The sequence below is a fragment of the Macaca mulatta genome, chromosome 3 (genome assembly GCF_049350105.2).
Source record: "Macaca mulatta isolate MMU2019108-1 chromosome 3, T2T-MMU8v2.0, whole genome shotgun sequence".
NCBI lineage: Eukaryota > Metazoa > Chordata > Mammalia > Primates > Cercopithecidae > Macaca > Macaca mulatta.
Window position 1 is genome coordinate 180,215,001 of NC_133408.1, and position 25,564 is coordinate 180,240,564.

The following is a 25,564-nucleotide window of genomic DNA, read 5'->3' on the forward strand; positions in this document are numbered from 1 at the left end:
AAGAATTGCTTGAACCCAGGGGGTGGAGGCTGCAGTGAGCCGAGATTGCACCACTGCACTCCAGCCTGGGCAACAGAGTGAGACTCCATCTCAAAAAAAAAAAAAAAATATATATATATATATATATATACACATACACACACACACACACACACACACTATACACACACACATATAGGCCAGGTGTGGTAGCTCACGCCTGTAATCCCAGCACTTTGGAAGGCAGAGGTGGGCGGATCAACTGAGGACAGGAGCTCGAGACCAGCCTGGCCAACATGGTGAAACCCCGTCTCTACTAAAAATACAAAAATTAGCCGGGCATGGTGGCGTGCACTTGTAATCCCAATTACCCAGAAGGCTGAGGCAGGAGAATTGCTGGAACCTGGGAGGCAGAGGCTACAGCGAGCTGAGATTGCCCCACTGCACTCCAGCCTGGGCGACAGAGCAAGTCTGCATCTCAAAAAAGAAATAATAAATAAAATAAATAAATAAATAAATATAATTAACCAAATAAACATTTAGAAACTACTTCAGGACTTTTACCCAGTATTTCACATGGCCTGAACATTGAGAATTAAAAGGCGTTTTTAATAAGGCACACTTAAAGACAGCATCTTATATGCTGGGGAGAAAAGGAAGGCTCCTCTCACAGTCCACGTTCCAGCTGCTGCCACTGTCGGCTCCAGAACTCTAATGTGGGAGCCACCACAGCCGTTCCTACAGCAAGCCAGAGATGCCAGCTGCCTATCCTTATGCTGAATTACTCCTCACCACCGTGGAATGTCTCCCAGGATGCTACCTCTCCAGGATCCCGCCTTGCTTTTTTTTTTTTTTTGAGACGGAATCTCATTTTGCCATCCAGGCTGGAGTGCAGTGGCACAATCTCGGCTCACTGCAACCTCCTCCTCCTGGGTTCAAGTAATTCTCCTGCCTCAGCCTCCCAAGTAGCTGGGACTACAGGCACCCACATCTGGCTAATTTTTGTATTTTTATTGGAAACGGGGTTTCTTCCTGTTGGCCAGGATGGTCTCAAACTCCTGACTCCAAGTTATTTACCCGCCTCGGCTTCCCAAAGTGCTAGGATTACAGGCGTGAGCCACCACACCTAGCCCCACCTTCCTTACCACTCCATCCCCGCCACCTGGCCCATTCCTCACCCACCTCTGAGGAGTGGAAGCCCTAGGGCTCAGGCTTCACACCTCTTCCCTGCCCTCGCCTGTTCCCTTGATCAATTCATGCAGTTTCACAGTTTTGATCTATACATCATCTAAAAGGGAAGGCGCAGTGGCTCATGCCTGTAATCCCAGCACTTGGGAGGCCAAGGCAGGCAGATCGCCTGAAGTCAGAAGTTCGAGATCAGCCTGACCAACATCTCTACTAAAAAAATACAAAATTAGCCGGGCGTGGTGGTGCATGCCTGTAATCCCAGCTACTCGGGAGGCTGAGGCAGGAGAACTGCTTGAACCCGGGAGGCGGAGGTTGCAGTGAGCCGAGATCGTGCCATTGCACTCCAGCCTGGGTGACAAGAGCAAACTCTGTCTCAAAAATAAAAAATAATAAAAATAATAAAGGCCAGGCCGGGCGCGGTGGCTCAAGCCTGTAATCCCAGCACTTTGGGAGGCCGAGACGGGCGGATCACGAGGTCAGGAGATCGAGACCATCCTGGCTAACACCGTGAAACCCCGTCTCTACTAAAAATACAAAAAACTAGCCGGGCGAGGTGGCGGGCGCCTGTAGTCCCAGCTACTCCGGAGGCTGAGGCAGGAGAATGGCCTAAACCCGGGAGGCGGAGCTTGCAGTGAGCTGAGATCCGGCCACTGCACTCCAGCCCGGGCTACAGAGCAAGACTCCGTCTCAAAAAAAAAATAAATAAAAAATAATAATAATAATAATAAAGGCCAATACAATCCTTGGGATGTGTATCTTCAGCCTGAACCTATACCTTGAACTCTGACTCAATGGCCAAGCGCGTGCTCTTCATCATCTGGGCAGTAGTGGTCAAATGTAATGCATCCAAAAGCGAGTCCCCAAATCTTTCTATCTCCCCAGTTTCCCCTCCACCATGACACTTCCACCCTGGAGGTGTTCTTCACACATTTCTCTTACATTCCACATTCAAGAGGGAAAAAATATTGGCTTTACCTCCAACACACTACTAAAATCTACTTTCCCGCAACCTCTGTTACTGCTATGCTGGACCCAAGCCACCATCATCCTTCACCTCCAAAGAACTCAGCTCCCAGAGCAAGTGCGCCTGTCCAAACCTAAGTCAGGTCCTACTGCTGCTCTGCACAAAACCTTCCAGCAGCTCCCATCGCACTCAAGGTTAAAGCCAAAGCCCCTACAAAGGCACCAAAACCCTACTGATCTGAGCCCCGCCACATCTCTGGCCTCACTTCTTACAGCTCTGATCCAAGCACACCGACCTCACTCACCTGCTTGGGTCTTCACTCAAATGCCCGCTGCCTCCTGAGGTCTCCCAGCTATGCTACTTAAAATTACAACCTCACTCAGGCCCCTTTAGTCCCCCTTCTCTGCTTTATTTTCCTTCATTGCACTTATCACCTTCAAATGTACTCTACAATTTATTTATAGCATTTGGTGACTGTCTCCCCAAGCTCCCCACCGAAGAACACAGGCTCCATCAAGGCAGGGCATTTTTGCGTTGTTCAGGATAAATTCCCATTGACATGTGCTACATGAGCAATAAATATCTGTTGAATGAATTAATAAATGAATGGGAAGAATAAAAAATATAAACTTCAGAAATACTGAACTCTGCCTCGGTCAGCAAATTGAAAATCCTGTACACATTTCGTAAGGCTCAGCGTTGTTTCCTTTTACATTTTTCTTTACCTTTAAACCCTAGAGTTCTAAAACTTACCACAGCATAGGAGAAGAGGAAAATGGTATCCAGTGTTCCGAGGAAAAGAGTCGCTTTCTCTGCACTGGGGAACAAATGGTTGCTGCTCCAGATCTGCAGTAAGACAGCAGGAATGGGTCAGTCCCTGTGGAATCTGCTAGCGCTTTCTGTTTCCCAAAGCCCCTTCACAAACACTTCCAAAACACCAGTAATGCTCAAGACCAACTTTTACTTCAAATGCATTCAGAAATGACTAGTATAGCCGGGTGCGGTGGCTCACACCTGTAATCCCAACACTTTGGGAGGCCGAGGCAGGCAGACCACCTGAGGTCAGGAGTTTGAGACCAGCCTGACCAACATGGAGAAAGCCCATCTCTACTAAAAATACAAAATTAGTTGGGCGTGGTGGCACATGCCTGTAATCCCAGCTACTCAGGAGGCTGAGGCACAAGAACTGCTTGAACCCGGGAGGTGGAGGTTGCGGTGAGCAGAGATTGCACCATTGCACTCCAGCCTGGACAACAAGAGCAAAACTCCGTCTCAAAAAAGAAAAGAAAAGAAATGGCCGGGCGCGGTGGCTCAAGCCTGTAATCCCAGCACTTTGGGAGGCCGAGACGGGCGGATCACGAGGTCGGGAGATCGAGACCATCCTGGTTAACACGGTGAAACCCCGTCTCTACTAAAAAATACAAAAAAACTAGCCGGGCGAGGTGGCGGGCGCCTGTAGTCCCAGCTACTTGGGAGGCTGAGGCAGGAGAATGGCGTGAACCCGGGAGGCGGAGCTTGCAGTGAGCTGAGATCCGGCCACTGCACTCCAGCCTGGGTGACAGCGCGAGACTCCGTCTCAAAAAAAAAGAAAAGAAATAACTAGTATTTTTTTTTTTGCTTTTATTATTTTTAATTGACACATAATCATTGTACATATTAAGGGAGTACAGTGTCATATTTCAACATATATTCAACATGTAATGATCAATTCAGGGCAATTAACCTATCACCTCAAACATGTATCATTAGAATGCCCAAACGCTAGTGACTAAGTGAATTAAGTAAGAAAGTGGGGCAGTAAGTTTAAAAGCAGACATTTAGAAGAAATACATTCTGATTATAATCTTTTTGTTTGGCAGAATTCAATATCCAATCAATTAGAAATTATGCCTACCATCTAGGGCCATACCACCCTGAAAGCATGTGATCTCATCTGATATAGGAAGTTAAGTGGGGTCAGGCCTGGTTACTACTTGGATGGGAGAAATTAAGTCTAACTCCATCAAAGGAAACATTTTACAATACTCTTCAAAAATAATTTCCTACTGATCAGTGGTTGCCTAGGGCTGAGGGAAGCAAGAAGGGCTAACAAGGGGTAAAGAGAATCTAGGGAGTGATGTTCTATATCTTGGAATAGTTACAACACTATATGTGTTATCAAAAACTGTAGAACTGTATACTAAAAAGGTAATTATAAATCACATCTTGATTTTTAAAATGAAAAAAAGTGTCCTTCATTAACCTACTTCAATCAAATCACAATGTCTTGCCAACTTTATTATCTTTCTAGTCTGGTACTCAGAAAACTTACAACCCCAACTCTATGCTTAAGAATTTGTTGCGCTACAGGAGAATGGCGTGAACCCGGGAGGCGGAGCTTGCAGTGAGCCGAGATCGTGCCACTGCACTCCAGCCCGGGCGACAGAGCGAGAGTCCATCTCAAAAAAAAAAACAAAAAAAAAACAAAGAATTTGTTGCCCTAGAGAGGCCACTTATCCCAATACTTCTCAGCTTCTTCATAGGCCCACATAGAAAACGATCTTTGTACAACACACTGGGGTAAACTGAAGATGATGTTCAAGGTCAGAGCTGATTGGCCTGGGAATATCCACCAGTCTAAAATCAGGAGGAGACTATCCCAAGCCCCACCTAGCAACCCCAGGAGCTTAGGGAAGGGAGATCGCATCTCACCTACAACCCATTCACGACAAAACAGCTGAGCAGCTCTCAGAGTACCTCAGTGGCCAGTCTGTAGAACCACAAAACGAGTTAAGTTCTATTTTTATTTATTTATTTTTTTGAGATGGAGTCTCACTCCATTGCCCAGGCTGGAGGGCAGTGGCGCGATCTTGGCTCACTGCAACCTCTACCTCCTGGGTGCAAGGGATTCTCCTGCCTCAGCCTCCCTCAGCTAGGATTACAGGCACGTGCCACCATGCCCAGATGGTTTTTGTATTTTTAGTAGAGATGGGGTTTTGCCATGTTGGCCATGCTGGTCTTGAAATCCCGACCTCAAGTGATTTGCCCGCCTCCACCTCCCAAAGTGCTGAGATTACGGGCATGAACCACCGCACTCAGCCGAGAGCTAGGTTCTTTCTAACTGCAAAATGCCATGTATGATTCTGCAGGATGTTTATATTCTTCAGCTGTGTTGAAATGAATCCAGTTTTTTAAATTCCTTTAGGATAAGAACCAAGTCTTACACATATTTATACAGGGTCTAACAGTGAAAATAACCCATGGTTATTTTGTCAGTATCTTTTGTAATGAATTAAATAATGTCCATTCATTTTCATTCTAAAGAAAGATGAGCAGGATATACGAAACCAGGCCATGAGAGGAACCACTGAAGGAAATGGAAATACAAATTTATGCTGAAAAAGAGAGACACAGGGGATCTGTGAAAAGTTATCCTCAACTTTATGAAGGGCCAGCGGTGGAAAAAAGATCTGAGTTAGTTTACAGAACCTTCAAAAATGTAATGGGCTGCTTCACGGTGTAGTGAATTTCCCCCACAATAGACATCCCCGAGGGAAACGGGAAGGTAATTTCTCAAAGATGCAGAAGGGGTTCTTCAACAGCATGGGAGATGGACCAGATCACAGCCCTCCAACTGTGGTCCACGGAACTCGGGTAGACGGAGAGGCCTCCAGAGCCTTCCTCCAAGGGGGTCTGCAAGGTCAAAATTATTTGCACCACATTAAAATGTGATGTCCTTTCGACTTTGTTTCCTTCTGCACTGGAGAGAAACTGCCGCACCTTAGCATAAACCAAGGCAGTAACGCCAGACAGCACTAGTAATCACCATATCGCCCACTGCAACATCCTTACAATAAAAAACCAAAAAAAGATTTTAAAAAGCCAATGTCGGCTGGGCTGGGCGGCTCACACCTGTAATCCCAGCACTTTGGGAGGCCCAGGAGGGTGGATCACTTGAAGTCAAAAGTTCAAGACCAGCCTGACCAACACGGTGAAACCCCCATCTCTGCTAAAATTATAAAAATTAGCCCGGTGCGGTGGCGAGTACCTGCAATCCCAGCTACTCGGGAAGCTGAGGCAGTAGAATTGCTTGAACCTGAAAGGAGGAGGTTGCACTGAACTGAGATTGTGCCACTGCACTTCAGCCTGGGTGACAGAATGAGACTCTATGTCAAAAAAAAAATAATAATAATAACAGTGTCAAATAAGACTGTCCTTCATGAAGCAGTAAAAATTTTTAATTTTATAAACCGTAGGTCCTTGAGTAAAATAATTTTTCTTTTTCTTTTTTTTTTTTTGAGACACAGCCTCACTCTGTCGCCCGGGCTTGAGTGCAGTGGTGCGATCTCGGCTCACAGCAACCTCTGCCTCCCGGGTTCAAACGATTCTCCTACCACAGCCTCCTGAGTAGTTGAAATTACAGGCACGTGCCACCATGCCCGGCTAATTTTTGTAATTTTAGTACAGACGGGGTTTCACCATGTTGGTCAGGCTGATCTCGAACTCCTGACCTCATGATCTGCTCCCCTCAGCCTCCCAAAATGCTGGGATTACAGGAGTGAGCCACTGCGTCCGGCCAATAATTTTTCATATTCTGTGTCAGTAAGTAGAAAGTCTGCAAGAATCACTTCTGATACCAAAGCAGCTAGAACGTATTTTGACTTGAAAGACTGACTGAGAAACTAGTTACTCAGATTTGAGTATTTGGCAGGGATTGCCTCAGACATGAATGAAATGAGCCTGTCACTTTAAAGATCCAAAGAACACCACAGACCAATGGATCTTAATGTAAGAGTATTCCAAAGTGCATTGATAGTTTCAGATTCCATCACTGGAACTAATTTTTAAGAAATTATCACTTACCCAAATTTTGCTGTAGTACCAAAGACAAATGAACATCTATAACTAGCTGAAAAGGCTACAAAAACACTTCCCTCTTTTCTAACTTCAAACCTGTAAAAAGGCCAAATTTTCTTCCTATATTTCAAAGAATTTTTTTTTTTTTTTGAGATGGAGTCTCATTATGTTGCCTAGGTTGCTCTTGAAATCCTAGGCTCAAGCGATCCAGCATTAGCTTTCTGAGTATGTGGGACTACACACTCCACCATGCCCAGCTAAAGATCTTTGAATAAACTCTGCAATACACTGAATTCAAAGGAGACATGAAAACCCACTATCTCCTATTAACAGACATGAAGTGATGTGCAAAACTGTAAAAACAATGCCACTCATTATTTTGTTTTGAAAAAGTCATTTTTCAGAAGATGTTATTTATGTTACTATTTATTGACTTATTTAATTCATTAAAATGCAATCCCAAAAACTCCAATGTATTTTTTAAATTCTCAGCTTTAATTTCTAAACTAGTATCTATAGATATAAACCCATATAACCAAAAACATTTTGAGGTCCTATGACCAAAAAGCTAGAAAATGCTTGGACTAAATCATTTCTGAGGTACTTACTAATTATAATATCCTGGCATTTCTGAGATGGGTTGTTACAGAAAGAAATTTTTTTTTTTTTTTTTTGAGACGGAGTCTCGCGCTGTCACCCAGGCTGGAGTGCAGTGGCCGGATCTCAGCTCACTGCAAGCTCTGCCTCCCGGGTTCACGCCATTCTCCTGCCTCAGCCTCCCGAGTAGCTGGGACTACAGGCGCCTGCCACCTCGCCCGGCTAAGTTTTTGTATTTTTAGTAGAGACGGGGTTTCACTGTGTTACCCAGGATGGTCTCGATGTCCTGACCTCGTGATCCGCCCGTCTCGGCCTCCCAAAGTGCTGGGATTACAGGCTTGAGCCACCGCGCCCGGCCAGAAAGAAATTTTGATTTTAGGCCAAGTACAGTGGCTTATGCCTACCATCCCAAGCACTCTGGGAGGCCGAGACAGGCTGGTCGCTTGAGGTCAGGAGTTTGAGACCAGCCTGGCCAACATGGCAAAGCCCTATCTCTACCAAAAAATACAAAAACTAGCCGGGCGCGGTGGCATGTGCCTGTAGGCCCAGCTACTCGTGAGACTGAGGTGGAAGAATCGCTTGAACCCAGGAGGCAGAGGTTGCAGTGAGCTGAGATTGACACTGTACTCCAGCCTGGGTGACAAAGCAAGACACAATCTCAAAAAAAAAAAAAAAATTAGATTTTAGAATGTTTAAAGAGGCTGGGTCCAGTAACTCATGCTTATAATCCAACACTCTGGGAGGCCCAGGCAGGAGGATCCTTTGAGACCAGGAGTTGAAGACCAGCATAGGCAACATGGTGAGACACCCCCCACATCTCTACAAAAATAAAAATAAGTTAGCTGGGCATGCTGGTGCACACCTGTAGTGCCAGAGTACAGGAAGCTGAGATGGGAAGATCGCCTGAGCCCAGGACTTCAAGGCTGCAGTGAGCTATAATCATGCCACTGTACTCCAGCCTGAGCAACAGAGCAAGACCCCATCTTAAAAAACAAACAAGGCCAGCGCAGTGGCTCATGCCTGTAATCCCAGCACTCTGGGAGACCGAGATGGGGGGATCACGAGGCCAGGAGTTTGAGACCAGCCTGGCCAATATGGTGAAACCCCATCTCTACTAAAAATACAAAAATTAGCCAGGTGTGGTGGCACGCGCCTGTAGTCCCAGCTACTCAGGAGGTTAAGGCAAAAGAATCGCTTCAACCCAGGAGGCAAAGGTTGTAGTGAGCACAAGATTGTGCCACTGCACTCCAGCCTGGGCGACAGATCAAGACTGCACCTCAAAAAAAAAAAAAAAAAGGAAAAAAAAAACAGGCCGGGTGCAGTAGCTTATGCTTGTAATCCTAGCACTTTGGAAGGCGGAGGCAGGTGGATTGCCTGAGCTCAGGAGTTCGAGACCAGCCTGGGCAACACGGTGAAACCTCATCTCTACTAAAATAAAAAAAATCAGCCGGGCGTGGTGGTGTGCACCTGTAATCCCAGCTACTCCATAGACTTAGGAGAATCGCTTGAACCTGGGAAGCAGAAATTGCAGTGAGCTGAGAGAGAGCGCCATTGCACTCCAGCCTGAGCTACAGAGCAAAACTCCGTCTCAAAAAAAAAAAAAAAAAAAAAAAAAAAATTACCTTTAAGAGAATTTTAAAGAGAAAAATCGCAATCAGCAATTTTTTAAAAAATCTTTATTTTTAATCCATGTCAAGTGAGTAATGTGCCCACGTTGTAACAAGGTCCAAGGGTGGCACATCTCACACGTGTGTGAATACTCAATAATCCAGCTTATGAACAACAAAAGAATCAAAGAAATATATCTTTAACAAAAAATAAAATCCCCAAATCATAAACAAATAATAAAGTGTGATTCCAAAGCAGTGGAACTCATTTCTGGGTGGCTTCTGGCACCAATCTGGTTACTTTAATGCCACCTCACACATACTGTGAAGACGCGTTCTATCCAAGATGAGAAAGCAGCGCAGGCTCACACAGCTGACATCAAACAGGATTTTCAGCAATGCCAATTTGGGGTCCTAAATGTCTTCAATGAGAGTGACGTTCCCACATTTTCCCTGCAACCACAGTCTTCCATCCTTGTGTGCCCACCAGACTGATCAGGACCCATGATTAAGCCCTGCTGGGTACACGCACCGGTGTGAGCTAGAGACAAGGACCTTATTAAGCAGCTGCTCAAAGTTGTAGGTTTTCTTTACTCCTCCAAGAAGTTACCGAAAACTCCCTGCAGGTGTGGCTTTTCCAAGAATTAACAGATTTTAAACAGCTTTTTTTTCTGCTTCACTGCCAGAATTCAGTTGAAATATATTTTTTGACTGTTGACTTAAATGGAAAACAAAACCGAACCAAAAACTAAAAGAAGAAAGTAGGACTAACAAACAGATGCAGGAAACAGGGTAACAGAAAAAAGCCTGGAGAAGAAAGTTAACATCAATAACATAGCTCAGATCAGGATGACTATACTACTTGGTTAGTCATGTTCCAGTTATTCACAGTGAACCATCCAATGTTTAATGAAAGTCACCAATACAACTAAGTCAACATGCTAAATGTGATTCAACCTGGTCTGAGCGTACGTTTGATGTGAACTTACCAGCCTGAATGTACTGCAGGGTTTTCTTGTATTGTGCTGGGGGGACTATATAAGCTACTACACTTGCTCGATGTGAGGTACTTCCTGTGCACACACTAAAGGTCCCTGTGTGGGTTTCCCAGGTGAGAATGTTTATAACAGAATAAGGGCTATGCAGGAGGACAGGGGAGGCTCACTAACACGGAAGGGCTTCCTCAAAGTGGTGAGCAGAGGATGGACGACAGGCCAACTTATGCATGCGGTTCTTTGCATAAGGCAGAGTGGAACATGTTTACGTGGGAATCTACCAAGTAGCTGTGCACAAGGTTGAGATGGAATCTCCAAAGACACTTTTTGAGACAGGGTCTTGCTCTGTCACCCAAGCTGGAGTGCAGTGGCACAAACATGGCTCACTGCAGCCTTGACCTCCAGAGACCAAATCATCCTCCCACCTCAGCCTCCTAAGTAGCTGGGAGTACAGATATGTGCCACCACACCCAGCTAAAATTTTTTTTTTTTTTTTTTTTGAGACAGTCTCACTCTGTCACCCAGGCTGGAGTGCAATGGCATGATCTCGGCTCATTGCAAACTCCACCTCCCGGGTTCAAGCCATTCTCCTGCCTCAGCCTCCCAAGAAGCTGGGACTACAGGCATGCACCACCATACCCAGCTAATTTTTGTATTTTCAGTAGAGATGGAGTGTCGCCATGTTGGCCAGGCTGCTCTCAAACTCCCGACCTCAAGTGATCTGCCCGCCTCGGCCTCCCAAAGTGTTTTTTTGTTTGGTTTTTTTGGTGTTTTTTTTCATTTTTGTAGAAACAGTGGTCTCTCTATGTTGCCCAGACTAGTCTCAAACTCCTTGCCTCAAGCAATCCTCCTACCTAGGCCTCCCAAAGTGGTGGGATTACAGGCCTGAGCCATCGCGCCTGGCCCAAGACACTTTAAATTCTTTTTCCTTCTCCTGGGGATAATTTTAGATTCTCTAGCACTATTCTCATGTAAGAACTGTACAAATTTTTATTATAGTTTTTAGCTGAGTTGTTCCCAAATATAATATCTAGTGATTATTATCTATAGACATAGATTTTATGTTTATTATGTTTATTTACCATTTCCAAAGTTTGTCCATGTCAGTGGATCCATTATAAGTTCTAAAGGTAACAGAGACTGTGTCTGCTGAACTCATTTTGTAAAACACCCAGAGCTAAGCATAGAAATGAAAGCTATAAAAGGTACTTTTTAGGATGCTATTTAGAGCACTTAAGAAATGTTTTTCTGTTTAACTTTTTAACTTTTAAAAATATATAAGCAAAATATTTTTTTAGTTGGCCACGGTGGCACACACGTGTAGTCCCAGCTACTCAGGAGGCTGAGGCAGGAGGATCGTTTGAGTCCAGGAGTTCAAGTACGGCCTGGGCAACATAGCAAGAGCCCCATCTCTTAAAAAATAATTTAAAAACTTTTTAAATTAAAAATTAATGAAAGAGGCCTCTGGGCCTGGCCTCTTCCAGACTTCACACCAGGCCGGCCTCTTCCCTTTGCTGAGTTTACCTCATATCCTCTCACTGGAATAAATTACAGCCACACATACTCTATGTTGGGTCCTCCTAATCACCAAACTGGGGGTGGTCTTGGGAACCCCCAACCCAGTTACTTAAAAATAAAGGCAGCCTTAGGCAATACAACCGGAAATCTAGTGCCTAAACGAAATCCTGTTTTTCTCTATATTGTTCAGGCTGTACCTGAAATCCCACAATCAGTGCTCAGTGTCACTAAACTACAGCTGAAGGAGCCAAAAATGTTTTGCCTAAACAGAAACTTACAGAGACAGGGAGGAATATTCTTCAAAAGCTGAATAAAAATGTAAGCATCCACCTCACACAACAGCAAGTTTCTTCTGCCTAGAACTACTGAAGCAGAAGCTGGATGGTTATCTTCCAAGAATGACAAAGAAAGATTCCAATCTGGGAGGGCAGGGTGCATGATCTCTCTGAGACCACTTCCATCTTTAAGATTTATGATCTGGGCCAGGGGCGGTGGCGCACACCTGTAATCCCAGCACTTTGGGAGACCGAGGTGGGAAGATCACGAGGTCAAGGGATCAAGACCATCCTGGCCAACACGGTGAAACCCTGTCTCTACTAAAAAATACAAAAAGTAGCCGGGCATGGTGGCGGGCGCCTGTAGTCCCCAGCTACTCGGGAGGCTGACGCAGGAGAATCGCATGAACCCGGGAGGTGGATGTTGCAGTGAGCTGAGATCACGCCACTGCACTCCAGCCTGGCGAAAGGGCAAGACACCATCTCAAAAAAAAAAAAGATTTATGACTCTAGCCAGGGGCAGTGGCTCATGCCTGTAATACCAACACTATGGGAGGCCGAGGCAGGCAGATCACTTGAGGTCAGGAATTAGACTAGCCTGGCTAACATGGCAAAACCCCTTCTCTACGAAAAATAGAAAAATTAGCTGGGTGTGGTGGTGCACGCCTGTAATCCCAGCTACTTGGGAGGCTGAGGCCGGAGAATTGCTTGAACCCCAGAGGCGGAGGTTGCAGTGAGCCGAGATTGCGCCTGACTTCAAGGCACATAAGCAAGATACAAACAAATGAAACAGGCTGGGCGCAATGGCTCATACCTGTAACCCTAAAACTTTGGGAAGCCAAGGACGGAAGATGGCTTGAGTCCAGGAGTTCAAGACCAGCCTGGGCAACAGGGCAAGACACTATCTCTACAAAAAAATTTAAAGTAAAAAAAGAAACAGGCTGGGTGTGGTGACTCACACCTATAATCCCAGACTTTGGGAGGCCAAGGAGGGCAGATCACGAGGTCAGGAGATAGCAACCATCCTGACTAACAGGGTGAAACCCCATCTCTACTAAAAATACAAAAAAAAAATTAGCCGGGCGAGGTGGCGGGCGCCTGCAGTCCCAGCTACACGGGAGGCTGAGGCAGGAGAATGGCATGAACCCGGGAGGCGGAGCTTGCAGTGAGCCGAGATGGCGCCGTGCCAGGGCACTCCAGCCAGGGCAACAGAGCGAGACTCTGTCTCCAAAAAAAGAAAAACAAACAATTAGAAAATATTGAAATACCAAGACATTACAATATGCTATACACAGTGTACAAGAGTTTAGTGAAGGGAAAAATTAGAAGTTGGGAAAAAACTTGATTGAAAACGTGGCATTTTCCCCAGGTGTGATGGCTCACATTATAATCCCAGCATTTTGGGAGGCCAAGGCAGGTGGATCACTTGAGCTCAGGAGTTCAAGATCAGCCTGGGGAAATGGTGAAACCCCATCTCAAAAACAAAAAAAAAGATTAGCCGGGCATGGTGGTGAGCGCCTGTAGTCCCAGCTACTCAGGGGGCTGAGGTGGGAGGATTGCTTGAGCCCAGAAGGTGGAGACTGCAGAGATGTTTCCTGAGAGATCGTGTCACTGCACTCCAGCCTGGGCAACAGAAAGATACCCTGTTTCAAAAAAAGAAAAAAAAAAAGTGGCATTTTATCTTGACACAAAGAGAAAGGCAAACTTCAGACAGGTGGAAAAAGGCAAAAGAGCACATAAAAGATAACATGCAAGGGCCGGGCGCGGTGGCTCAAGCCTGTAATCCCAGCACTTTGGGAGGCCGAGACGGGCGGATTACGAGGTCAGGAGTTCGAGACCATCCTGGCTAACACGGTGAAACCCCGTCTCTACTAAAAAATACAAAAAACTAGCCGGGCGAGGTGGCGGGCGCCTGTAGTCCCGGCTACTCGGGAGGCTGAGGCAGGAGAATGGCGTAAAAACCCGGGAGGCAGAGCTTGCAGTGAGCTGAGATCCGGCCACTGCACTCCAGCCTGGGCGACACAGCTGAGACTCCGTCTAAAAAAAAAAAAAAAAAAAAAAAAAAAGATAACATGCAATATCTCAAAGACAGAAACGAGTACAGCACTAATGAAAGCCAGTGAAAAAACAGCCTCGTCAGAAGGTGTGATTTCTTTTTTTTTTTTGAGACGGAGTCCCGCTCTGTCGCCCAGGCTGGAGTGCAGTGGCCGGATCTCGGCTTACTGCAAACTCCGCCTCCAGGGTTTACGCCATTCCCCTGCCTCAGCCTCCCGAGTAGCTGGGACTACAGGCGCCCGCCACCTCGCCCGGCTAGTTTTTTTGTATTTTTTAGTAGAGACGGGGTTTCACCGTGTTAGCCAGGATGGTCTCGATCTCCTGACCTCGTGATCTGCCTGTCTCGGCCTCCCAAAGTGCTGGGATTACAGGCTTGAGCCACCGCGCCCAGCCAGAAGGTGTGATTTCTAAACGGTTAGAAATAAGCCAGCTGGAGAGGTAAAATGGGACTGAGTCGGAGTAGGCTTTGAAATTAGTAGAATAGTTTGGCTCTTACGTGATAGGAAACAGTGAGCCATTTCAGAGTCCTGGCAAGCAAAAGATGCAAAAAAGAACGTAAGAAGAATCTAGGGGTGGGCACGATCTCCTTCAATCCATCCCAGCACTTTGTTCTGCTTACCTCCACAGGCAGCTCAACTGACGTGTTAAAAGCACTTGGGGTCCACTGCTCAGAGATACTGACTTTGACATTGCTAAATGTTTTTCGTGAAGCATGGAGCAATGAATAACTACAAAATAGAGAGAATACAGATGAATGAATAGCAAGGAGAAACAGCATTCAAAAAAATCACAGGTATAAGCCCATTTCTTTTATTCAATTGTGTTTTATTTTATTTGGGGAGCAGCCACTTGAACCAAAATAGATTCAGAGAGGCTCTCTCAATTTTATTTATTTTTAGTTTTTGAGACAGGATCTCCCTCTGTCACTCAAGCTGGAGTGCAGTTATGATCATAGCTCACTGGGCTTGACCTCCCGCGCTCAAGCGAACCTCCCGCCCCAGCCTAAGTAGCTGGGATTACAGGCGCACCCCACCACGCTCAGTGCACCTGTAATCTTAGCTACTCAGGTTACTCAGGCTACAAAAATTTCTGTATTTTTTATAGAGACAGAGTCTTGCTATGTTGCCCAGGATGGTCTCAAACTCCAGGGCTCAAGTGATCCTCCCACCACTTGGCCTCTCAAATTGCTGGGATTACAGGCATGACACTGAACAATTTTAGAATTCTTCTCTTTTGGCCGGGCGCAGTGGCTCAAGCCTGTAATCCCAGCACTTTGGGAGGCCGAGACGGGCGGATCACGAGGTCAGGAGATCGAGACCATCCTGGCTAACATGGTGAAACCCCGTCTCTACTAAAAAATACAAAAAAACTAGCCGGGCGAGGTGGTGGGCGCCTGTAGTCCCAGTTACTCGGGAGGCTGAGGCAGGAGAATGGCGTGAACCCGGGAGGTGGAGCTTGCAGTGAGCCGAGATCCGGCCACTGCACTCCAGCCTGGGGGGGGGACAGAGCAAGACTCCGTCTCAAAAAAAAAAAAAAAAAAAAAAGAATTCTTCTCTTTTTTTTTTTTTCCTGAGACGGAGTCTCGCTCTGTTGCCCAGGCTGGAGTGCAGTGGTGTAATCTCAGCTCACTGTAAACTCCGCCTCCCAGATTCAAGCCAATTCTCCTGCCTCAGCCTCCCGAGTAGCTGGAATTACAGGTGCGGGCCTCCACGCCCAGCTGATTTTTGTATTTTTAGGAGAGATGGGGTTTCACCATGTTGGCCAGGTTAGTCTCAAACTCCTGACCTCAGGTGATCCACCCGCCTCGGCCTCCCAAAGTGCTGGGATTACAGGTGTGAGCCGCCATGCCTGGCCAAGAATTCTTCTCTTTAAAAAAAAAAAAAAAAAAAAAGGATGAGCCAAGCATGGTAGCTCATGCCTATAACCCCAGCACTTTGGGAGGCTGAGGCGGGAGGACTGATTGAGCCCAGGAGTTCAAGACCAGCCTGGGGAACATAAGAAGACCTCATCTCTACAAATAATAATAAAAAAATAAGAAGAAGCCAGGCGTGGTGGTTCGTGCTTGTGGTCCCAGCTACTCAAGAGGCTGAGGCAGGTAGAGCATTTGATCCCGCGAGTCAGAGGCTGCAGTGAACCGTGATCACACTACTGCACTCCAGCCTGGGTGACAGGGTGAGATCCCATCTCAAATAAACAAACAAACAAACAAACAAACAAACATTATTTCTGGTGTCTTTCATAAAGATTAATAATAAAATCTACTCAGCAGAAATATCAAAAAAAGCTGAGTAATAAGGTCACTTATAGCACGCCTCTAACACCCAATGGCCTGATGTATATGCTATGTTTCTAAGAGAACCACTTAAGATCACCTTTGTTCTCCAGCTCCTGGTTTTAACAAATAGAGGACTTCTCTCTCCAAACAGGGTGATGAAAAGAAGTGAGATATGTTGGCCGGGCGTGGTGGCTCACACCCGTAATCCCAGCACTTTGGGAGGCCGAGGCGGGCAGATCATGAAGTCAGGAGATCGAGACCATCCTGGCTAACACAGTGAAACTGTTTCTATTTAGTAGCTGGGCATGGTGGCACGTGCCTGTAATCCCAGCTACTCGGGAGGCTGAGGCAGGAGAATCACTTGAACCCAGGAGGTGGAGGTTGCAGTGAGCCGAGGTCATGCCACTGCACTCCAGCCTGCGCAACAAAGCGATATTCCATCTCAAAAAAAAAAAAAGTACAAAATAAAAAAAAAAACACAAACAGACCAGGGCTTCTCCGCCTCCACATTATTGACATTTTGAGCCGAAATGTTCTTTGTTGTGAAGAGCTGTCCTGGGCATGGGAGAACGTTTAGTAACATCCCTGGTCTCCACCACTAACTACAAGTAGCATTCCTCCCTGCTCATGACAACCAAAACTATCTTAGACACTGCCAAATGTCCTCTGGAGGGCAAAATAGCCCTCGAGAACTACTATATTAGAGCTATCAAGACTACAACAGAAGGAATAACTAACATTGTAAGTGTATGCCCATCAGTGCATTTGACACTTGCCATGCAATAGCTCCCTCAAAAGAAAAAAAGCAGGAGAGCAGCTTTAGCAACGTGCTTACCTGAAGAAGGTGAGCAGGAACACTACAACGTGATGATGGCTGAACCGGGACAGCAGAGACCCTCTTTGAAAAACACTTGGCCAGGCCATGTTCTTCCTGACCTTCCTTCTCACCTTTGACCTTAAAGTTTGGAGAGTGAGTGATTTACATCATTTCTTCTTTCTGGAAAGACAAAACACATTATGGACTTATTAAACCTTGGCAGATTATCCAAAAACTGAATTATTTCGATTTACAGTCACCATATAATCAGGCCTTGTGGGAAAAAATCTCATGGCCTAGTTGACACCAGAAAACTAGATTAATAATTATGTTAAAGCTATTAGGTAGTCTTAAAAAAAAAAAAAAATCCTGGACAAGAGATTATATCTTAATAGAAAGAGCTCATACAAACTGATAAGAAAATCACTCATTCTTACAGAAAAAATGAGCAAAGGAAATAGACAGACAACTCAGAAGAAATGAAATGGCTATTGAACTTAAGAAATAAAAGTTCAATCCCACTGGTAATATTAGAAATATAATTAAGGCAAGAAAACATTTGGATAGTTAAAAAAGATTGTGCTCAATGCAGCTCAGGGTATAACAGTTCCTGAACTCCCACACGCTACTGACAGAAGTAAAAATTAGTATAATATTATGGGAGGACAATCTAGCCGTGTTCATCAAGAGTGTTTGACACAAAAATTCAATTTCTAAGCCGGGCGCGGTGGCTCAAGCCTGTAATCCCAGCACTTTGGGAGGCCGAGACGGGCAGATCACGAGGTCAGGAGATCGAGACCATCCTGGCTAACACGGTGAAACCCCGTCTCCACTAAAAAATACAAAAAACTAGCCGGGCGAGGTGGCGGGCGCCTGTAGTCCCAGCTACTCGGGAGGCTGAGGCAGGAGAATGGCGGGAACCCGGGAGGCGGAGCTTGCAGTGAGCCGAGATCTGGTCACTGCGCTCCAGCCTGGGCGACAGAGCAAGACTCTGTCTCAAAAAAAAAAAAAAAAAAAAAAAAAATTCAATTTCTGGGCTGCTCTCTCGATGGAGTGCTGCCCTTTTCTTCCTTTACTTTTGAATAAACTTGCTTTCACTTAAAAAAAATGTATTTCCAGGGATCTATTCCTTAAAAAATACAAGATGTGTTTAGGCCTATAAAAAGTATTTTTCACAAAGTGTTGGAGGAGATTTTTAATATCAAAAGAAAGGAGGAGCTGGGCACAATGGCTCACACCTGTAGTCCCCCAGCTATTGGACAGGCTGAGACAAGAGGATCCCTTGAGTCCAGGAGTTCGAGGTTACAGTGAGCTATGATCACGCCACTGCAGTCGACCCTGGGCAACAAAGTGAGACCCCTGACTCTAAGCAAAACAAAACAAAATGATTCAAGACAATGTTCTACACGATCTTCTATTGCCTTGAGGTGAGGTCCCAGTGCAAGACTCTGGGCAAGCTGCCTAACCCCTGTCTGCCCCCCAGTATCCCCTCAAAATGAAAAAAACTGTGTCAGTCAACGAAACAGAGAAAGAGGTCGGGCCACTCCTTGCCATCTCCTTCCACTACTTCCAGCAGCTTCTTTTTTTTTTTTTTTTTCTTTTTGAGACAGGGTCTCACTCCGTCACCCAGGCTGGAGTACAGTAGCACGATCTCGACTCACTGCAACCTCCGCTTCCCAGGCTCAAGCCATTCTCCAGCCTCAGCCTCCCAAGTAGCTGGGACTAGAAGCATGAGCCACCATGCCTGGTTAATGTTTGTATTTTTTGTAGAAACATGGTTTCATCACGTTGCCCAGGCTGGTCTCAAACTCCTGAGCTCAAAGCAATCTGCCCACCTTGGCCTCCAAAAGTAAGCCACTGTGCCCAGCCCCAGTGCCTTTTCATTTGACTGTATTCTCTAAAAGCTGCACCCATTCTCTGATATCCAAGAACAATTAAGCATAAAGTAAGCAGCTAAACTTAATGTCTCCAGTTATGAGTCTGCAGAATCGATTTAAAGATACAATAATAGGGGAATAATTAAATAAATTATGGTATGTCTGAATGGCTGAATCATTTATAATCATTTGCCATGAAGACTTTTTAATGACATGAGAAAATGTCAAGTGAAAAAAAGTGGGAGCTGGTTATGGTTATAAATCTAATCAACCCAACTGTATTTACATAATACAAATAAATAGGGAATATACCAGTTCTCTCTGGGGAGTGAAATAATGGATAATTTTAATTTTCTTCTATATACTTTTTTCTTAAAAAGCCTACAATAAACATCAATATAATTTTTATAATGGAAACACCCACAGCATTAGAAAAGTACTGTAATTTAGGCTAGACATGTTGGCTCATGCCTGTAATCCCCACACTTTAGTAGGCCAAAGCGGGAGGAACACTTAAGCCCAAGAGTTTGAGAACAGCCTGGGCAACATAGTGAGACCCCATCTCTACAAAAACTAAAAAAAAAACCAATAGCCAAGCATGGTGGCTCGTGTCTGTGGTCCCTGCTACTCAGCAGGCTAAGGCAGGAGGATCGCTTGAGCCCAGGGGTTCAAGGAGGCTGGGAGCTATGATCACACCATTGCACTCCAGCCTGTACCACAGAGTAAGACCTTGCCTGCCCCCCGCCACAACAGAAAAAGTAATGTAATTTATTCTCATATTCAGGGGAAAAAAATACATAAAATGGCTTGTATGATAAATATACAACAGTAGTCAAGGTAGGGAACACATGCAAGAGCTCCCAATACTCAAGAGAGAATCACAGGGCTTGGCTCTCAGATCTATGTTCACTGGAACTGTTACACTACTTATTTTCACTAGCCACAGCTCAATAGATGCACCCAAACCTTAAAGGCTAAGAGACCCAGCAGAAAGGCCATTCTTGCAACTTGCAGATAAAAGAAACAAAGTTGAGATGGTTACAATTATGTACACATAACAGTTGTTTTCCTTACTGGCTGTGAGCCCTGGGACAGGTCATGCTCTATAAATCACAAGTGGTCATCCATAAAATGGCTTATCTCATTTGAGAGCTGTAAGGCTAAAAGTAACAATGTATGTGACATATTCAGATAAATTATATTAGCCACTGATCTGCCAAGGATTAATTCCAAATCAGTAGAATTTAGCTAATTTCATTTTAAAGTCATTCTTCTTGGAAAATGTTAATAAAATTACGTGCAGAGTAGGACAATAAAATTCCACTCACAAAATGTAAATAAACTTCCTGTCTATAATTCCAGGAAGTTACAAAAACAAGAGCTATTAGTGTTATGACTAAATTTACTTCCATCCTGAAAATTAAACATGAAACCCAAGTGGAAAAACTCAAAACTTTAATCATTCTCTACAAATCATAGCTCTTTGAACTGGACACCTTCCCACCTCAAAACACTGTAGTATGTACTCCAGGAAAGGGCATGGGATATGAAATTCAATAATGTATCGTGTAAAATCATAATTCCAAAAATAAATGCTCCAACAGATTGAAATTACAGCACATTGGCAATAGAGCTGCATAATCTAGGGCTGTACACTTATATTAATAGCTTTAAATAACTACCAAGATATTTGAGGCCATTTGGATTTAGTTTCTAAATAGACGATCTTTTCCTAAGTTACAATGATTCGGGAGAAAAGGCTTAATATGCACATTGGGCAAACAGGCTTTATTTTATTCTTTTATTTATCTATTTTTTTCTGAGACAGAGTCTGGCTCTGTTGCCCAGGCTGGAATGCAGTGGCATGATCTCAGCTCACTGCAACCTCTGTTTCTCAGGTTCAAGAGATTCTCCTGCCTTAGCCTCCCAAGTAGCTGGAATTATAGGTGCCCGCCATCATGCCTAGCTAATTTTTGTGTTTTTAATAGAGACGGGGTTTCATCATGTTTGCCAGGTTGGTCTCAAACTCCTAACCTCAGATGATCCACCATCCTTGGCCTCCCAAATTGTTGGGATCACAGGCGTGAGCCTCCATGCCCGGCCTGATTGATTGATTGATTGATTGACTGAGACAAGGTTTCATTTTGTCACCCAGACCGGAGTGCAGTGGCACAACCTCAGCTCACTGCAGCCTTGACCTCTCAGGCTCAAGCAATCCTTTGGGAATACAGGCGCACACGCCACCACATCCAGCTTATTTTTTGCATTTATGTTAAGTCAGAGTTTTGCCATGTTGTCCAGGCTGGTCTTGAATTCCTGGCCTCAAGCAATCCTTCCACCTCAGCCTTCCAAAGTGCTAAGACTACAGGCGTGAGCCACCTTGCCCAGGAAAACAGTTTTAAACATTCACCTGCTGTGTGCATAATGGCATTTAAGATAAATACTGTAACATTTGGTCCTATGCAATAATAATACCTTTGCACATGTATCCTATCTATCACAGAAGCGATTTCCAATCATTCATGAGCTCAGGGACCCTGGGGTGTACAGGAGTTTGTGTCAAGTCGGAGTCCATCGAACACGTCCTACTTTTTGAAGAATACTCTCTTTACCACTCTAAATACACACTGAACAAGAGTGTTCCAAAATTTTTCAAGTATGTGTAAATGCTGTTAAAATTAATAAAACCCGCCGGGCACGGTGGCTCACGCCTGTAATCCCAGCACTTTGGGAGGCCGAGGCGGGCGGATCACAAGGTCAGGAGATCGAGACCATGGTGAAACCCCGTCTCTACTAAAAATAGAAAAAATTAGCCGGGCGCAGCGGTGGGCGCCTGTAGTCCCAGCTACTCGGGAGGCTGAGGCAAGAGAATGGCGTGAACCCGGGAGGCGGAGCTTGCAGTGAGCCGAGATCGCGCCACTGCACTCCAGCCTGGGCGACAGAGCAAGACTCCGTCTCAAAAAAAAAAAAAAAAAGAAAAAGAAAAAAAATTAATAAAACCAAATTTCAAAACGGAATTTCATTTCAGCATTTCTGAATTCATTGTAGCTTGTCATTCAGTATTTTCTCAAAAAAAAAAAAAAAAAAAAAAAATTGTATATATTTACCTGTGCTCACTGTGGAATGGCTCAGTCAAGCTAGTTAATATATCCATTACCTCACCTACTTATTTTTTGTGGTGAGAAAATTTAAAATCTACTCTTTTAGCAATTTTCAAAATAGAGTACATTGTTATTAACTATAGTCACCAGTCCGGCACAGTGGCTCACAGGCCTGTACATCAGCACTTTGGGAGGTCAAGGCGGGTGGATTGCTGGAGTTCAGGGGTCTGAGACCAGCCTGGGCAACACAGCAACACCCTATTTCTACAAAAAATACAAAAATATTAGCTAGGTCGGCCGGGCGCGGTGGCTCAAGCCTGTAATCCCAGCACTTTGGGAGGCCGAGACGGGCGGATCACGAGGTCAGGAGATCGAGACCATCCTGGCTAACACGGTGAAACTCCGTCTCTACTAAAAAATACAAAAAAAACTAGCCGGGCGAGGTGGCGGGCGCCTGTAGTCCCAGCTACTCGGGAGGCTGAGGCAGGAGAATGGCGTGAACCCGGGAGGCGGAGCTTGCAGTGAGCTGAGATCCGGCCACTGCACTCCAGCCTGGGCGACAGAGCGAGACTCCGTGTCAAAAAAAAAAAAAAAAAAAAAAAAATATTAGCTAGGTCGGGTGCAGTGACTCACATCTGTAATCCCAGCACCTTGGGAGGCCGAGGCGAGTGGATCACTTGAGATCAGGAGTTCGAGACCAGCCTGGCCAACATGGCGAAACCCCTGTCTCTACTAAAAATACAAAATTAGCTGGGCATGGTGATGCACACCTGTAATCCCAGCTACTCAGGAGGTTGAGGCACGAGAATCACTTGAACCTAGAAGGTGGAGGCTGCAGTGAGCCAAAATCACGCCACTGCACTCCAGCCTGGGCAACAGACCGAGACTCCATCTAAATATATATACATATATTAGTCCGGTGTGATGGCGCAAGCCTATAGTCCCAGTCACTCCAGAGGCTGAGATGGGAGGATCACCTGAGAGTTAGAGGCTCAGTGAGCTGCGATTGTGCCACTGCACTCCAGGCTGGGTGACAGAGTGAGGGCCTGTCTCAAAAAAACAAAGCCTATAGTCACCATATTGTACAATAGTTCTCTTAAACTTATTCCTCCTAACTGAAATTTTTTATCCTTTGGCCAACATCTCCCTAAACCCCCATTAGAATTATTTTAAAAGACCAAAAAAAAAAAATCCTTGTTAAAAATAAGATTCTGGACAGGCATGGTGGCTCATGCCTGAAATTTGGGAGGTTGAGGTAGGAGGACTGCTTGAGCCCAGGAGTTTGAGACCTGCCTGGGAAACATGGCAAAACCCCGTCTTCACAAAAAATACAAAAAGTAGCCAGGGGTGGTGGTGCGTGCCTGTGGTCACAGCTACTCAGGAGGCTGAGATAGGAGAATCACTTGAGCCTGGGAGGCAGAGGTTGCAGTGAGCCAAGATTGTGCCACCGCATTCCAGCCTGCACGGCAGAGTGAGACCCTGTCCCCCTCCCCCCCCAACCAAAAAAAAGGATTCCTTTCCTTCCATTCTCTGCAGAAAAGAAAAATATATATATATATTTATATATTTTTTATATATAAAAATATATATATATATAAGATTCTTGCCATCAAATAAAATCCAGAAAACCATTGGCCGGGCATGGTGGTTCACCCCTGGAATCCCAGCACTTTGGGAGGCCGAGGCAGGAAGATCACGAAGTCTGGGGTTCGAGACCAGCCTGGCCAACATGGTGAAACCCCATCTCTACTAAAAATAAAAAAATTAGTCGGGCGTGGTGGCAGGTGCCTGTAGTCCCAGCTACTCAGGAGGCTGAGGCAGGAGAATCGCTTGAACCTGGGAGGCAGAGGTTGCAGCGAGCCAAGATCACACCACTGCACTCCAGCATAGGCAATAAGAGCAAAACTCCGTCTTAAAAAAAAAAAAAATCCAGAACCATAACCTTCTACTTTCCAAAGCAAGTTCACAATCACTAACTCATGTGATTTTCGTAGTGAAGTTTTTCCAGTTTTTCTTAGTCCTAGAGGACTACCCATCAAAAATGGTAATTTCCAGAATGGAACACAATAGTGAAACTGCCTTTGCAAAACTATCACTGAGGAAATTATGACAGTGAAAGCAATCAGAGCTAACCGGCCCTACTTGCTTCTAACCCGTAAGCTGTCCTTGTTCATTCCTGGGCATAGGCTGAACTAACTTTAGGAAGGAATTCAGTTCATGGTTTGACTCTGAAACAAAATTGATAACAGACCCCCTTCTTGCCTGGGGTCCAGTCTGCCTTTGCAGGACTAACCAATTAGCTATAAGATTAGAAATTACAATTTAGGGGTCATGCAGCCTCTGGCTCCAAGGGTCTGAACCTCCCCAAATTGCTCCTGGGGAAAACATCACTATTGTAAAACTTAAGATCAGTGCCTGAGATATTTTGCAGCCCCTGCACTCAATGGATCAGCTGACACCACCCAGACCGGTAATGTGGCTCAACCAGCTCTGCCATCCCACCCAGGAACAGAAGGCAGCAAGAAAAACTCCTTTCAGCCCGCGATGACTCCATCTCCAACCTGACCAATCAGCACTCCCCCACTTCCCAAGCCCCTACCCGCCAAATTATCTTTAAAAACTCTGATCCCCGAATGCTCAGGGAGACTGACTTGAGTAATAATAAAACTCCCATCTCCCACACAGCCGGCTCTGTGTGAACTACTGTTTTGCCATTGCAATTCCCCAGTCTTGATAAATTGGCTCTGTCTAGGCAGCAGGCAAGGCGAACCCATTGGGCGGTTACAATAGTGTGCAATCACTGCTTAGTAAAAGATGACTTCGCGCTGCAGCAACACGTCCAGATGGAAGGCAATGCGCTGCCTTCTACAACACTGCTTTGGGATATAAAATTTCCCCCAAACATTATTTCTAATTTCACTTTCTGCAGTGGTATTTAGAGTCCTTTCCAACCCAAATATAAAGCTGTTCTTCAGAAGCCAAGGCAAGAGGAAAACTTGAGGCCAGGAGTTCAATATCAGCCTGGGCAACAGACCTTGTCTCTATAAAAAATTTAAAATTTTGCCAGATGTGGTGGCATGTACCGTAGTCCTAGCTACTAGGGAGGCTGAGGCAGGAGGATCATTTGAGGCCAGGCCTTCAAGGCTGCAGTGAGCTATGACAATGCCACTGCACTCCTGCCTAGGTGACAGAGGAAGATCCTGCCTCAAAAAAAAAAAAAACCAAACCAAAAAACCCAACTGTCTCGTATGAGGAACTCTCTGAAGAAAGTCGACTGCAGAGTGGGCAGGGGAGGGGTCAGCAGGAAAAGAGATGACACACGTGAAGCCACCACACACCCACTCTGCCCCATTCATCTCTTCTGCCCAGCCTTGCCACACACCCCACCCCTAGCCCTTTGGACCATGCCATCTGGAAACAGAGATACACGGTTAGCAAGCCCCGTATCCTTGCTCTCTGGAAACCTAGTTACATGGGTAG

General features: G+C 45.3%; 1 protein-coding gene and 1 non-coding gene across 3 annotated transcripts in view; both read right to left on the reverse strand.

The window, feature by feature from the left end:
• Positions 1-25,564, reverse strand: part of SLC37A3 (solute carrier family 37 member 3) — a 64,729-nt gene that overhangs the window by 31,446 nt on the left and 7,719 nt on the right. For both annotated transcript variants that reach the window (XM_028846372.2, XM_028846370.2), the window contains exons 2-4: positions 17,125-17,286; positions 14,634-14,742; positions 2,885-2,977 (exon numbers count right to left, since the gene is read on the reverse strand). In XM_028846372.2, the coding sequence (XP_028702205.1) occupies positions 2,885-2,977; positions 14,634-14,742; positions 17,125-17,213 (291 nt within the window). In that variant the 5' untranslated portion in view covers positions 17,214-17,286. The remainder of the gene's footprint in view (positions 1-2,884; positions 2,978-14,633; positions 14,743-17,124; positions 17,287-25,564) is intronic.
• On the reverse strand, positions 9,255-9,356 carry LOC114677279 (small nucleolar RNA U13). Its single transcript, XR_003728564.2, has one exon. It is a non-coding gene; the product is annotated as a small nucleolar RNA U13 (small nucleolar RNA).